General features: G+C 32.4%; 1 protein-coding gene across 4 annotated transcripts in view; it reads left to right on the forward strand.

The window, feature by feature from the left end:
* The window catches only part of NCAM2 (neural cell adhesion molecule 2), a gene marked incomplete at both ends in the record, with an annotated part of 489,199 nt that overhangs the window by 442,352 nt on the left and 30,170 nt on the right, over positions 1 to 16,677 (forward strand). For 3 of the 4 annotated variants that reach the window (XM_082625378.1, XM_082625379.1, XM_082625381.1), the window contains one exon: positions 7,973 to 8,153. In XM_082625378.1, the coding sequence (XP_082481504.1) occupies positions 7,973 to 8,153 (181 nt within the window). Of the gene's footprint in view, positions 1 to 7,972; positions 8,154 to 14,570; positions 14,678 to 16,677 lie in introns of those variants that run through there. The other variant, XM_082625380.1, reaches the window with a different exon arrangement.

Raw genomic sequence — 16,677 nt, forward strand, 5'->3', positions numbered from 1 at the left:
AATTTAAGAAAATTGAAATTGTATCAAGTATCTTTTCCGACCACAATGCTATGAGACTAGATATCAATTACAGGAAAAGAGCTGTAAAAAATACAAACACATGGAGGCTAAACAATACACTACTTAATAACGAAGTGATCACTGAAGAAATCAAAGAGGAAATTAAAAAATACCTAGAAACAAATGACAATGGAGACACGATGACCCAAAACCTATGGGATGCAGCAAAAGCAGTTCTAAGAGGGAAGTTTATAGCAATAAAATCCCACCTTAAGAAACAGGAAACATCTCGAATAAACAACCTAACCTTGCATCTAAAGCAATTAGAGAAAGAAGAACAAAAACATCCCAAAGTTAGCAGAAGGAAAGAAATCATAAAAATCAGATCAGAAATAAATGAAAAAGAAATGAAGGAAACGATAGCAAAGATCAATAAAACTAAAAGCTGGTTCTTTGAGAAGATAAACAAAATTGATAAACCATTAGCCAGACTCATCAAGAAAAAAAGGGAGAAGACTCAAATCAATAGAATTAGAAATGAAAAAGGAGAAGTAACAACTGACACTGCAGAAATACAAAAGATCATGAGAGATTACTATAAGCAACTCTATGCCAATAAAATGGACAACCTGGAAGAAATGGACAAATTCTTAGAAATGCACAACCTGCCAAGACTGAATCAGGAAGAAATAGAAAATATGAACAGACCAATCACAAGCACTGAAATTGAAACTGTGATAAAAAATCTTCCAACAAACAAAAGCCCAGGACCAGATGGCTTCACAGGCGAATTCTATCAAGCATTTAGAGAAGAGCTCACACCTATCCTTCTCAAACTCTTCCAAAATATAGCAGAGGGAGGAACCCTCCCAAACTCATTCTATGAGGCCAACATCACCTTGATACCAAAACCAGACAAGGATGTCACAAAGAAAGAAAACTACAGGCCAATATCACTGATGAACATAGATGCAAAAATCCTCAACAAAATACTAGCAAACAGAATCCAACAGCACATTAAAAGGATCATACACCATGATCAAGTGGGGTTTATCCCAGGAATGCAAGGATTCTTCAATATACGCAAATCAATCAACGTGATACACCATATTAACAAATTGAAGGAGAAAAACCATATGATCATCTCAATAGATGCAGAGAAAGCTTTCGACAAAATTCAACACCCATTTATGATAAAAACCCTGCAGAAAGTAGGCAGAGAGGGAACTTTCCTCAACATAATAAAGGTCATATATGACAAACCCACAGCCAGCATCGTCCTCAATGGTGAAAAACTGAAACCATTTCCACTAAGATCAGGAACAAGACAAGGTTGCCCACTCTCACCACTCTTATTCAACCTAGTTTTGGAAGTTTTAGCCACAGCAATCAGAGAAGAAAAGGAAATAAAAGGAATCCAAATCGGAAAAGAAGAAGTAAAGCTGTCACTGTTTGCAGATGACATGATACTATACATAGAGAATCCTAAAGATGCTACCAGAAAACTATTAGAGCTAATCAATGAATTTGGTAAAGTTGCAGGATACAAAATTAATGCACAGAAATCTCTGGCATTCCTATATACTAATGATGAAAAATCTGAAATTGAAATCAAGGAAACACTCCCATTTACCATTGCAACAAAAAGAATAAAATATCTAGGAATAAACCTACCTAAGGAGACAAAAGACCTGTATGCAGAAAATTATAAGACACTGATGAAAGAAATTAAAGATGATACAAATAGATGGAGAGATGTACCATGTTCTTGGATTGGAAGAATCAACATTGTGAAAATGACTCTACTACCCAAAGCCATCTACAGATTCAATGCAATCCCTATCAAACTACCACTGGCATTTTTCACAGAACTAGAACAAAAAATTTCACAATTTGTATGGAAACACAAAAGACCCCGAATAGCCAAAGCAATCTTGAGAATGAAAAATGGAGCTGGAGGAATCAGGCTCCCTGACTTCAGACTATACTACAAAGCTACAGTAATCAAGACAGTATGGTACTGGCACAAAAACAGAAAGATAGATCAATGGAACAGGATAGAAAGCCCAGAGATAAACCCACGGACATATGGTCACCTTATCTTTGATAAAGGAGGCAGGAATGTACAGTGGAGAAAGGACAGTCTCTTCAATAAGTGGTGCTGGGAAAACTGGACAGGTACATGTAAAAGTATGAGATTAGATCACTCCCTAACACCATACACAAAAATAAGCTCAAAATGGATTAAAGACCTAAATGTAAGGCCAGACACTATCAAACTCTTAGAGGAAAACATAGGCAGAACACTCTATGACATAAATCACAGCAAGATCCTTTTTGACCCACCTCCTAGAGAAATGGAAATAAAGACAAAAATAAACACATGGGACCTAATGAAACTTAAAAGCTTTTGCACAGCAAAGGAAACCATAAACAAGACCAAAAGACAACCCTCAGAATGGGAGAAAATATTTGCAAATGAAGCAACTGACAAAGGATTAATCTCCCAAATTTATAAGCAGCTCATGCAGCTCAATAACAAAAAAACAAACAACCCAATCCAAAAATGGGCAGAAGACCTAAATAGACATTTCTTCACAGAAGATATACAGACTGCCAACAAACACATGAAAGGATGCTCAACATCTTTACTCATTAGAGAAATGCAAATCAAAACTACAATGAGATATCATCTCACACCAGTCAGAATGGCCATCATCAAAAAATCTAGAAACAATAAATGCTGGAGAGGGTGTGGAAAAAAGGGAACACTCTTGCACTGCTGGTGGGAATGTGAATTGGTACAGCCACTATGGAGAACAGTAGGGAGGTTCCTTAAAAAACTACAAATAGAACTACCATATGACCCAGCAATCCCACTACTGGGCATATACCTTGAGAAAACCATAATTCAAAAAGAGACATGTACCAAAATGTTCATAGCAGCCCTATTTACAATAGCCCGGAGATGGAAACAACCTAAGTGTCCATCATCGGATGAATGGATAAAGAAGATGTGGCACATATATACAATGGAATATTACTCAGCCATAAAAAGAAATGAAATTGAGCTATTTGTAATGAGGTGGATGGACCTAGAGTCTGTCATACAGAGTGAAGTAAGTCAGAAAGAGAAAGACAAATACTGTATGCTAACACATATATATGGAATTTAAGAAAAAAAAAATGTCATGAAGAACCTAGGGGTAAAACAGGAATAAAGACACAGACCTACTAGAGAATGGACTTGAGGATATGGGGAGGTGGAAGGGTAAGCTGTGACAAAGTGAAAGAGTGGCATGGATATATATACACTACCAAACGTAAGGTAGATAGCTAGTGGGAAGCAGCCGCATAGCACAGGGAGATCAGCTTGGTGCTTTGTGACTGCCTGGAGGGTTGGGATAGGGAGGGTGGGAGGGAGACGCAAAAGGGAGGGGATATGGAAACATATGTATATGTATAACTGATTAAATTTGTTATAAGGCAAAAAAAAAAGAAAAGTTAATTTTGAAAAGGGTATTAAAATAATAAATAAGTAGTATTGGGTTTTTGTTGTTGCGGGAACTTATTTTCTAATAAATTATTAATAGTTTATGAATAACTTATTTTCTCATTTAATTATGTCTAGGTGTGTATATTGACATTTCTTTAAAGCCAACAGTTTAAGTTTTGAAATATCTTCCAACTTTGAATAGCTATGGACATTAAAGAGTACTGAACTTTTTGGTATTTTTTTTTCTTTGCTGTTAGTGAAAATGATGATTTTTATTAATCCTTGTATCGTTAGCATCAAATAGACTAATTGTTGTCTGAATGAATAAATGCATTGATGACAATAAATGAGTTAGTCTATATTGTGCAATTACAAATGATCCTGTATCTAGATGAATAAATACAAGAATTAATAAATGCAAGGGAAAACACTTGCACTGTGTGAATTTTCATGGGATGTGAGAACACAGAAGGTGATGAATGGGAAAAATTAGATCTTATTTTTCCCTAAAGAAGTACCTCGATGATGGAGAGTAGGAATCAATAAAGTAGGGTCCACTTTACAAAATTTTACCAAGCTTCAGGACCTGGAACAAAGGCAGTTTGAATCAACTATAATAATGTTAAAAAAGAGATTAGAATTTGAAACTCTCCTAAAAACTTCCAAACCTTGCAGTTTTCCCAATCACAGCAGAGTGTGTGTGTGTGTGTGTGTGTGTGTGTGTGTGTGTGTGTAAATTATCCAGATTGCTAAATCACCTCTCATATTCAGAGTAGCAAACAGAGCTTTAGAGAATTCGGGGGCCTTCTGTAAGGTCATACAAGTAGTGAATACCTGAACCAGGCTACTGGAAGTCCAGGAACAAGGAACTGCCTTGCATGGGAACACACAATCTTAAATCATAACACAGTGCAATCACAGGAACTTTAAAATTAATCAGGTTAATACAAGCTCACCTCCTCTATTGTCCTCTCTTTTTATAATTATTCAGTTTTTACTTAAGATGATGTTGACCATATATATCCTGAGACTTTGAAAAGAAAGTTAGTAGATTTCTTCTTAGTATGAATAAAAGCAGTCAAGGAGTCATCTACAGATAAGCAAACCAAAACCATCTCCATCTCTCCTCCACTCTTCTCTCTATACAGCTGATAGCAGATATTTCCCTATATGCTGACATTATGATTTTAGAATAACTTTTAAGGAGTCCCCTTAATGGTCATATGGCCCTGCTATCGATGTTTCGACAAAAAGGATTGCTTAAAAGAAACTATATCAAAGCAAAATGACCATATTTTTTGCAATAGCTGCCCTTCAACATTTAACTGGCTTATTAATAATAGACATATTCAGCAAATCATCTCATTGAATTACCTAGGGGAACTTTTTGCATCTAGATTATCTTAAATTGTTCCCTCAGCATTTAAGTTCTGTAAATGAGGCACTCTACAAATGCATAAATGAGATTTTGATGCCTAGGAAAGTATAAGGTAACACCCACTTTATTTTTCCCCCATTCGCTAGGAATAGCAATTAAGGGATTAAAAAGCCTCCTTGTCTAATGGTGAATGGAAGATGAAATTGATTCAAATTGGGGAAATTATTAGCACTCCTTTCGGTTCCTTATGCCATCAGCCCAACTATCTAAAATGATGGAGGGGCTTTTATTTATCAGGCTAAGAGCTTCAACAGTTGAAAGTTAAGTGACTGGAAATTCACAAGAGACTATCTGCATACCTTGGGCTTGTCAGGAAGCTTCACTTCAAATACTCAGTTCTCAGAAATAGTAGTTTTGGAGAATAACCTAAAGGACGTGAAGTCTCTTCGTCCCTCTGTATAATAAATTGTATGCTAGGGTAATCCAGATATCAGCTGTTGGCTTAATTCTGGCTCTTTCACCCACATCTCCACTCAGATCCAAAGCAAAACTCAACTCTGGATTTCCACACAAATATTCACTTTCACCAAGCATTTGATAATAAATTAGAACTTATACTTAATTATTGACGTAAGGGGACATCCACAGGGGCAACTCTCTACCACTTTGTGTAACTTTGTCCTTATCTGATCATTCAGTCTTCCTACTCCTCATCTCCTCCTTTCTGTATATGTGTCTATATACAATTTACAATATATCAAAGATTTATATATGTATTTTACTGTTTATATGTATGTTTGTATATATATGTCATATATCATATGATCTAAAATTATTTTTCAGTGGAGATTTTTGTTAGCTTTATATATATTTTTTGGTCAATACTTATGAAGTGTTTTTACATGTACTTAAAACAATACACATACAGTGTCTGTTTTTACATCTCCCAGTGGTTGTGCATGTTTCTGAGGTTTTCAATTATTTTACCTATTTTTTTGGATCAAAACTTCTGTGAAGGAATCACATCTTCATTCACTAGGTGAGGATGAATGAAAATAAAATGGTACTGGAATTTCTTATTTCCAGCAAAGTTGACATTACTTCCCCAGAGAAAACCTTCCTGATTCCTCGACTCTATTAGTTCTCCCTATTATATGCTCCCAAAACACCCTCTTGTTTTTCAAAGAACTCATGTCTTCCTTCTGTGTTGGTTTGTAAACTCCAAAATAAGGATTTGTACATGTTTTATTCACTGCTGTGTTCATAGTTCCTGAACAGTCTCACTATCCACTAAAGATTGAATAATTGATGAATGAACTGATGAAGAAAGGGATGTTGGGACAATCCTGGCTAATGACACAGCTATTCTAAGCAATTCAAAAACACACCTAAATTTATTTCTTAACTTTACTAGTCATTTAATGACTTAGACAAGTTACAAGGTTTCTGGTCCAAACTGTTGTTTTCCAGTGGCTTTTCAGTACATTTCATAACACTGGACACCAGCCCAGTCTAATAAATTAGTCAGTTTATAAGTTTCAAAAAGCAAGGGAATTTACCTCTTGTTTATATGATAATTTTAAGTGCTTGTCCGAAACACTTGGAGAGGGGTAGTATCTCCAGTTTTAGATGAAGCAACAAAAGAGGCCAGCCGACTTCCTCTGTAATAAAAGTTCTATGGAACCAATTAAGTCGGAAAAGAAAATCACAGTATGGTACCAAAACTGTAATGTGGTCTTATTTCCTTTTGAAGGATACTTAATATTTGTAGTACCATCAATTTAATGCAATCATGAATTGAACTTCCACAATTTGATTTTAGATAATAAATCTTAATTTTTCACTATAAATGTAGAAAACATTGTTATTCTTTCTAGTCAAATAAACATTATAAAATATTGGCTCAACCTAACGTAATACGGGGCTGAGCTCTGAGGTTAAAAAAAGATTGACTAATCGATCTATTGATCTGTTTATATATCTATATTTCTATTTATCACTATGTCCAGGTTACAATTTATTTATAATTACACCTTTGGGAAATTGAGATTTTCAGTGGCAGTGATGGATTATTGGATTATTAGATATGTGATTTCAGAGAAAATATAATTTCATTTCTGTATAGTTATTATGGAAATTCTTTCTTTTTAATAATAGCTGTCATTTGTTAAGTGTTTATGATTCTTAATGCCCTGGAATATACAATTTACTCAGTTTTCCTCTTTGCTTCCTCATGAAAGCTAACAGAGGCAGCTGCTACCCTCATTTCTGTAATGTAGATGAGGGACACAGGCAGAGGTTACCATTTAAACTTTAAATGGTTAACATATGGCTCAGCTGAATGCTCACATTGCTTAGGATAGTTTAATCCATAAAATTATTTCAATTATCTGTAACTGTAGTCATAGTATTTTTTTAAAGGGTTATTCAAATAGCATGTTGTCCAAAACATTTATTTTAGAAAAAGCGTCTGGATTTAAGTGTAGAATGTTCAGGATAGGATAACATATTTTATTTTCTTATGTTAATAATTTGTTTAACAGGTAATAGTTTTTCTTGTATGTTGCTTCATTATAAGTCCAAAACATCATAGTAATAAAAAAAATGATAATGGAAATTTAAACATATTTTAAAATTCCAGACTTTATTTGTAAGACACTTTACTACCCACTGCCTGCCCTGCTCCAAACATTAAACAAGTCTCTGGAAATTATTTTAATGGGTATGTTAAGCTTTTTCTATATATAATATTTTGTTTTCCCTGTTCACATGATTATTAATAATCAACAAAGTGGCTAAACAGCAAACTGATATATGTGAAATTAAAAAAAAAATCTTAATGGAGGTGAATTATCATTTGAATCATCAAGGATTACTTATGAATTTTCACTCCAGCTAATTTAAAACAGTTACAATTTTGTGGGAAAATCTTAGAAATAACTTCATCTATATACAACTTAATTTATCCCAGTGGATGAGAAAGTATCCTTTTTTTTTGATTTAATAAACCCACTTGTTCCATTTCAAGATAACTTTTTTTAAAGATCACAACTTTAGTGCATGAGTATTTACAAAATATATTTGTATTGCCTTTACAGAAAGATAAAGAAGACCAGTGGCTAGAGAAAAAAGTGCAAGGGAATAAAGACCACATTATTTTAGAGCATCTACAGTGGACAATGGGGTATGAAGTTCAAATTACAGCTGCCAATAGATTGGGATATTCAGAACCAACAGTCTATGAGTTCAGCATGCCACCAAAACCCAACATTATTAAAGGTAAGCAAACTATATGCTTTCTTAGGCTGAAAATAAATATGATGGTATCTTTTATTACCCCTCTGGATTTTTTCTTAATATTGAAAACATAATTTTATAGAAGGAAGTATAAATTCTAGGTTCTAATCATGATCATTTACATGTCTTAATAAAGATTTCTCAGTTGCTCTTGCCATAAAAGATTGGTTCATTTGTAAATGCACTTCGACAATTTTAGTGGTTGAAGTGGTAGAGAGAGAATGAGCAGAGGGGGAGGATGGAGGATAAGAGAAACTGTTGAAAATCAACATGAAAAATATTCGTTGAGACCAGAAAAAAACTTTTGCAAAGGAGAAAACTTCTCTGCCAAATACATGGAGCCTGGTCCTCCACTTCTGGGAAAATGAGCCCATTCATGCCTGACTAAGCAAGTTGAGTTTGGAAAGATAAAATTTATCACACAATGAGGCAGAAACAACCACAGATACACCCGCAGAAAGAACTATGAATAGAGTTTCAAAGAAGCTCAAAAAGTTGCAGGACACTCATTATTGGTGGCCACAGCACACTGGTGGCTACCTTTATTAGGGAATAGTGCTTACATTATTTTATGCTAGTGATATTGTCAAAGTCTACAGGAGGGATATTAATTTTTTTTTCAGATACATGCTATAGAGGTGAAGATGCAAGAATTTGTTCTGATTCATAGTCAGTTAACTCTGTTAATGAGTTGTCATATTGGTCATATTTTAACATTCATCATTCCTTTATGTATTTAAAATTTTTAAATTTAAAATTTATACATACATGTATATATACACATATACTCTTTATATATAGATAGAGACATCAGAGCTGCATATTCATAAACAAGATTTATTTAAGTCATATTATAATAGAGTATCAATACTACATAATATTTTTGAGACTGGAAAAAAATTCGTCAGTTCAGTCATGCTATTTAATCCTCTTGTAATTTCAAATTAATATTAATTTAATTAGTATGACTTTGTTATACATCATCTTTTAATTGAAAGCAGCTTTATACAATTAATCTTTCTATAAAAATGTAATTACTATTGGTTTTATGGTTTAAAAGTAATTTATATCATGGCTTTGTATTGCTAGTATTAATTAATAAGTGCTTCCAATTATAATTTGAAATTAGGAAGTTGGAAGTATCTAGAAATAATATGGATAGCTGGGTATCATATTGTAGTGGTACTTTTTATAATTTACAAAGTATTTCTGCAGTTATTGTCCATTTTATTCTTGAATCTGAGTTGAGCAACAAAGAGTTAGAGTTATCCTCATTTTACAAATGCAGTTTTGAGAGGCTAAAATATTTGTTCAATGTCAGAGCTACATTAAATCATATGACAAATCCCATTTCCTTACAAGGTGATACACCTAATAAAAAGAATGGTTGAATAAGCTATTAACTTCATTGTTTCTGTGAGTTTTAAACATCAATAAATGCTTCTACAATTATAATGCATTATGTTTGTAGTAATTATCCTCTATGCAGATATCAGGAACATGATATAAATATGATTTTTAATCTGAGTCAGAATCTTCAAAGGAGGATTGCAAGAGCAAACTTCATCCTCCTACATCTTTTTTTAAAATAGATCTTTATTGGAGTATAATTGTTTCACAATGTTGTGTTAGTTTCTGTTGTACACCAAAGTGAATCAGCCATATGCATACATATATCCCCATATCCACTCTCTCTTGAGCCTCCCTCCCTCCCTCCCTATCCCACCCCTCTAGGTCATCACACAGCACCGCGTTGATCTCCCTGTGCTATGCTGCTGAAGAGACATGTACCACAATGTTCATTGCAGCACTATTTACAACATCCTCCTACATCTTTTATTTAGCTCATACACTTGGAGGGAATAATTATTTTTATCAAGATAAAAATGAATATTTTTTGAAATGGAAGGCAATATTTTAGTTATATTTTATAGATAAAATGCAAACTGTAAATAAAATAGATTTCAGGCATGCTACTTTACATTATACTCCCAGAGTCCCTGTTATGCTGTTTTTATAAGAAACTGCTGTTAATAAAACCAATAGTAAGTATAAACCAAAAGATAAATAAATAAAGATAGAATATATATGAAGAACATATATATGAAGAATATATATATATATATATTATATATATATTATATATATATTATATATATATATTATATATATATATTATATATATATATATATAATATATATAATATATATATATATATAATATATATATATATATATGGAGGCACAAAAATAACTAAAGTATGCTATGATGCATTTACTATAAAAATATTTTGTTTCAGTTTTGGAAAGTTAGTTTGTGGACAGTGCTTAGAAGGAAAATGCGTTATAGTTTCAACTTTGCTCTTGTCATTTAACTTCTCTTGATATGTATTTCCTAATGTCTAAGCTAGTTTCTTCTGGTTCTGCAATATTAATATTTATTCATTCATTCGTTCCAGTTATTCACTGGGGTCTTGCTTTGTGGAAAGTACTGTGATGAGTGCAGAGGAATTATTTGTGAAAAGTACAGAACTGGTTCTTGTACTCAAAGACTATACAATCTAGTAGGGAAGATAGACATTAATCAAGAATTAGAAAAACCACCAAGTAATTACAACTAAGAGACATGCTGGTGCAGTGTGCTGCCATGAGAGCCTTTGGCAAGTATACCTAACTTATAGGGGTAGGTGAGACTTGAGAAAGGATTCCCTTGGAAAGTGACTTTCTGAAAGAAACTTGTAAGGAAGTAGACTTCCAGGGAAAGTGTCTTATATGGAAGAAGTCTCTGAAAGAAGAAGGAATTTGATTTGCTTTAAGAACTAGGAAAAAAATGGCTGGGAGAGAACCTGGAGGTGGTGAACAAAAATAAGGATACTGAGAGATATGTGACCCAACCAATCCAAGGTCTTCTAAAAACCATGTAAATAATTTTAAAACAGATCCGAAAGTCATAAGAAATCATTTGAAGCAGGGAAATTATATGAATAGATAGACATTACAGACAGATTAATCTTGCTCATTGGGATAGAAGCAAGAGATGGATGAACATGAATGCTTGAAAAAATATGATAACCATAGAAAAAGAAAGCAATGAATAAATTCCAGACACATTGTAGATGTAGATTAACCTGCCTGTGTAACAGAATAGATTCAGTAGATATTGATGACTTTCTCAGGATGAAGAATCGTATAAACAGAGCAGGATCTGGAGAGTAAGGATCAAACATAAATTGGTTTGGTATTCGTTAGGTTTGAAATGTCAAATAGATGTTAGATATGTGTGTATGAAGATGAGAAGACAGCCATGGCTTGGAAAATACATTATGATATTTTCAGCCTTAACATATAATTGGTATTTAAAGCCTGGGTGGGGATAAAACCATAGAGTGAGTAATGTCTAAGCTCTATGAGAAATGGTTGATGTCTGTGATACTCATAGATGTTTCCCAGTACCCAATACCAGTACTTAGAAGGGTGACTGGCACAACATTAATGTTCAGGGGGTGCTTCTTGAGTTACTGAAGAATAGAGTGTTAAGAACCATGTCCTGTATAACCATGTTATACAGGACGAGGAAACCCCTCCCTCTCCCAATGAGACTAGAGTTCCTGGAAAAACATAAGACTGTAGTATCTTGTAAGTTAAAAGACAGTCATATTTCCAGAAGAAATTTATCAATCACATTTGCCCCTTTAGATGCTGCTGGGAGGTCAACAAATCAACTGAAAGAGATGTGAAATGTGCTTATTACATCTCTGCTGAAGTGCTTAGGAGAGAAATTAGGTAGGAATGAACTGAGGATTGTATGGGAGGTTAGCAGGTTTAGAGTCCATGTTAATTTATACTTTCAAGAAGCTCTGTATGAAGGTGAGCAGAGGGGGAAAAATAGTCAGTGTTAGAAGGACTTTTATGATGAAAAATGCTAGCACGTGTTTCACATCTGATGAAACAGATCAAGCAGTCAAGGAAAAGTCAGACATAGAGATGTACAGACAAAGCTATCTGAGAAGGTAGGAGATAGAATTCATCCCCTCTAAACTATACAGATGACACAAAAACAGAGTATCTTACTGGAAAAGGGAAAGATAAAATAATTATTTTATCTATAAAATGTCACAAAATAATGTCTAATTTACTGTGACTGAATCCAGAGACTGCTAAGGTCTCATGGAAAGCCAGATCAAAGACGTACACTTATAGTTCAAGAATTGTTTGATTTAGCTCTGGGAGGATTCTTGGGACAATTTTAGAAGCTGCAATAGTCGATGGTGAATTTGGGAGCCTTTAAACCCACAAAATATTATAGAGTTAAAATTACGTATCAGCAAAATAAGAAAAAAATGATCCTCATATACCTTCATCATAATTACTCTTATAGTTATATAATTTCTTATTCCATTTTAAAATACACATTATAAATTCAAACATTTTAAATTAGTTATGTATAATAAACTAGCAACTCTTAAGCCTTATTTAATTTGGAGAATATATGGAGTTTAAAAGTTAATTTCGTTTTAATTAGCATGCATTTTAAACTGTCCAAATAAAGTTTATGGACTTTGAATTTAAAAACCCATTACTTATGTGCATTCAGATATATTTAGCTCTTTGAGTAAAGCAGCAAACTAAATCTAGAGTACATTTATTTGTTGGACTGAGGGACTATTTTTTAACAATAGGCTTACCTTACATTCTTATGTCATATATTCTATTGATAATAATGGCTTTTCTATGTATGTATCTTAGTGGATACCGCATTTCTCCATAGTTCATGATTCTGATTTGAAACTATTTTATGATTAATAATATTTTCCTTTATTCACTTATTAAATGTGTTTATTTTGAAAGCTGTGTTCCTTGATTCACATAGAAACAGTGTGCAAAATCACAATTATGTTATCTTTTGTAATATTCATACAGCATAATTACATCTCATTTTATTTTATAAACAATGAAAATATTGGGTAGTGATGACAAATTAATTCTTGTAAAACTGATTACAGAACCATCTATGGAACTAGAGGCTGTTAAAATGATATTTATTGATTTGTTGTGTAATTTTAATGACTAAAAATATTCCTAACTCGGTAGAATGAGTATAATCTAATGCTATAAAAAATTATTGGAGATAAAATGACTCTGAAAAAAATTTTCACCATTTCTTTTGGCTTTAGGACATGTTTAATATTGTTTGTTTTAACCAAAAACAAAACAAAACAAAACCCTTAGTAAATGTCTTCCTTTTTCTTCTCTTGTTACTTTGAATTGAAAACATGTCTAATTTTAACATAAACTCTCAATATAATTTGATGGAAAATAATTGCATCCATAGCAAGAAGTGACATAGATCACTACCAATAAATATATTGCTAAAAATTTTCCGTTAATTTTTATTTTAATGGACTTTTTTGATTATACTTATAATGAACAGTAGAGTAAAATTATTTTGATAGCATTCAACTCTAGTTCCAGCAAGACTAGTATACCCTTTCATCTCCAAATAACTCAACATGAATGGAAAACAAAACAGTCAAGTGCATGGCAAATACTAAAATGCTTTCTTAAGGTTATGATTGTTTTAGAATTTAAATTAAAGAAATTCTGAAACAGTGGTGAAATTGAAGTTCAGTTAATTGGGAAAAACTTCATTTTAACTCTGAAAATCTCAGTCAAATCTAAATACTAATGATACATGCAAAACAATATTTATTTGGTTTAGTACATAATGCGAAAGTAAATTTCTGTAAATTATTTTCATGATCTTTGTTTCTCAAAATTATTTTAAATGAACAACAATAACGTATGTCTAGAGTACACCTATGGCCAGTTGAATTAATGTCCCTTGCTTTTATTCTTTTGAAAATGTTCACTGTGTGAACTTATCGTTTTCAATTTTATTTCTTGGTACTTCATTCATTATTAAAAATATAACTACTTTTATTAAATATGTTTTATAGGAAAATACAATAGCAGAAAAAAAAAACTAGCAGCAAACATTGCAGAATATGATGAGCTCATATTTAAGTAACAGTGTGAATTTATCAGTAGCACAGTGGAATGACTGGTGACTGTTTTCTAATAAGTTGTATCTTCATTAAAAAATATTTAAGATGTTCACATTTAAGAAATCAATGATAGAACTGAGTTATGTTTTTAATATGTGACAACTATTTAGAAGTGTTTTATACTAGATTTTTAAAATTCTTTGTCTTGTATCAAAATAATTTTTGTAAGTAATTAGTAATGGCTTTGTGTACATCTTGTATTAATTATTTTCTCTTTTTTTCTTTCCTACTGTCACTTTTTTCTTTTCCTTTATTTTCATGTTTGTAACTCTATTCTTTATTCCTTAATTATTTTATTCTTGTTCTACTTTCAAAAATAATTTTCATCATGCAGATAAATGCTGTGAAGCGAATAAAGGTGAAAATGGAAGCCAGTCATGGCAGCTGAATGCTGCTGGGTTTTCTTTCATTATAGCCATAAGTTTGTCTTGCATGTTTTAATGTTGCTATATCATCTATTTCCTTTTATTCCCTGCAAATTTTCAAGGCTAATCTAAAATTATAATAAAATATTTTCTAAGCTCCAACTAATTGTGCACCTATCCTTACCCATGAATAGTTAGCCTTTTTTCCCTTCCCCAAATTGTTGACCTTTAAAGTAGATAATTTGTCAGAAAATCACAGAAGGAAACTGAACCAGGGTTGTTTCTTCCAAGTACTAGTTCACAGCGTAACTTGTTTCATTCTAAATTTTTCTTTAATTTCTAAAGTTGAGCTTATTAAATATCATGTCACTTTTATTTGGAACTTAAGCGTTTGCTATATCTTAGCTTTCATTTGATTATTTTACAAATATAACTCAATATCCATGGCCATACATTGTATAAGTAGAAATTTTTTTTATGTAGAATTGTAGATCTTTTATACTGGTTTGGACTGTTATTCTTTTAAATATAAGTTTCCAACTTTATAAACATTTATAATATTTCATTGTTTTTACCATTTATATAAAATATAAACCTGATAACTTTTATTATATTAGATGTGTATCCTATTGTGCTGCCTTATTTTCTTTTTATTGACTTAAAATGTCATAAGGAATAAAAGTGAAACGGATGTTTTTTTCTTCAATTTGAAAACCAATTTTTAAAAATCCAGAATTTTTTCATTAAGTGAAAATATCTTCTTCAGTTGCCCCAAAATAAATAAAACTTAAGTTTGCATATGTTTAAAAAGTTGCACCCTGTGCACTAGATTGGAATTGTGTTTTGAGGTGGCATCAAGTATTCATGTTCTAACAATATGTATACTTATTTATTACTTTTTCCTTGACACCTGAGTCAATTTCTTTGCAAGGATCAGAGAGAGAAGTAAATATTTTAGCTACTACTTTCAAGAAGAGGAAATTGAGATGAGAGGGAGGTATTACTAGATTCCAGCTCTCAGAGGAGATTCCTCTGGATTTGAGGGAGTAACATGAGTAATGATTTTTTTTTTCACATTTTCATTCATCACAAAATGAGAAAAGAGTGTTTTGTGCTTTTTACTCCCAACCACATGCTAGCAAGTGATTCTTACTACTCACTCAGGACAATTAGCAGGCAATCAGATTTATATATATTAACAAGAGTGTCTGTAACTTACATGGTAAATCAAATTATTGGTTTCTGGGCTTTGAGATTCATTCAACAAAATCAATTTGTTTGGTTGCATGAAAGTATTCTCTGTCTTTAAAGAAATACCTACAGGATCCTATCATGTAACGTCTAGAGATAGACCTGCCTTTGGTAGTATGTTTTCTGTAATTTATCTTTTCCATACTCTTTGCTGTCCACTGCTGTACTTTTTTTTTCTTTTGAGCTAGCAACAGACCTGTAGAATGCAGAAGTGACCCATCCACAGATTAAACACACTTATTTCTCCCCTGCTGAGACAAATGGATTTCCCAATTCCAATTTTTGCAGTGTGGGGATTTAAGCTATTTATTGGGAATGTTTGATTTTTCAAATTAAAAGAGCCAATGTTCTGTTTATTGAAGAACTAATTATAATTGCATACTACGCTCCATGATTGCATATCACATTCCATGAGTTGTGATAAGACTTGTAGATATGTTGATTACTCACATGTAACAAGTGCTGGGAAAGAAAGGAGTTCCAATAACATTTCCATGAACAATTTTTCCCATTCATTATAACCTGACTGGATCTCTCCAATAAATTGTAAATACTTCCATGAGAAAGTCATATAAATTATCTTGATTTAGTTCATGATTACAAAATGCTTTTGTGAAGAACATGTAATATATCTTTAGTAAGATAAAAAAGTTGATTTTTATTTGAAATTTTATATTCTATAACTCAAATTCACCAACAGTGATAAGAAGAACACAGTCTGGTTTACATGATACCTAGACTAACATTTGGACAGTTCAGAAAAGAACCTAAACTTGAAATTCTAATATCTTAGAATTATTTACACTTAATGAGTGGTGCATTTAG

Source organism: Mesoplodon mirus (genome assembly GCF_964341445.2).
Source record: "Mesoplodon mirus genome assembly, chromosome: 6".
Classification (NCBI taxonomy): Eukaryota; Metazoa; Chordata; class Mammalia; order Artiodactyla; family Ziphiidae; genus Mesoplodon; species Mesoplodon mirus.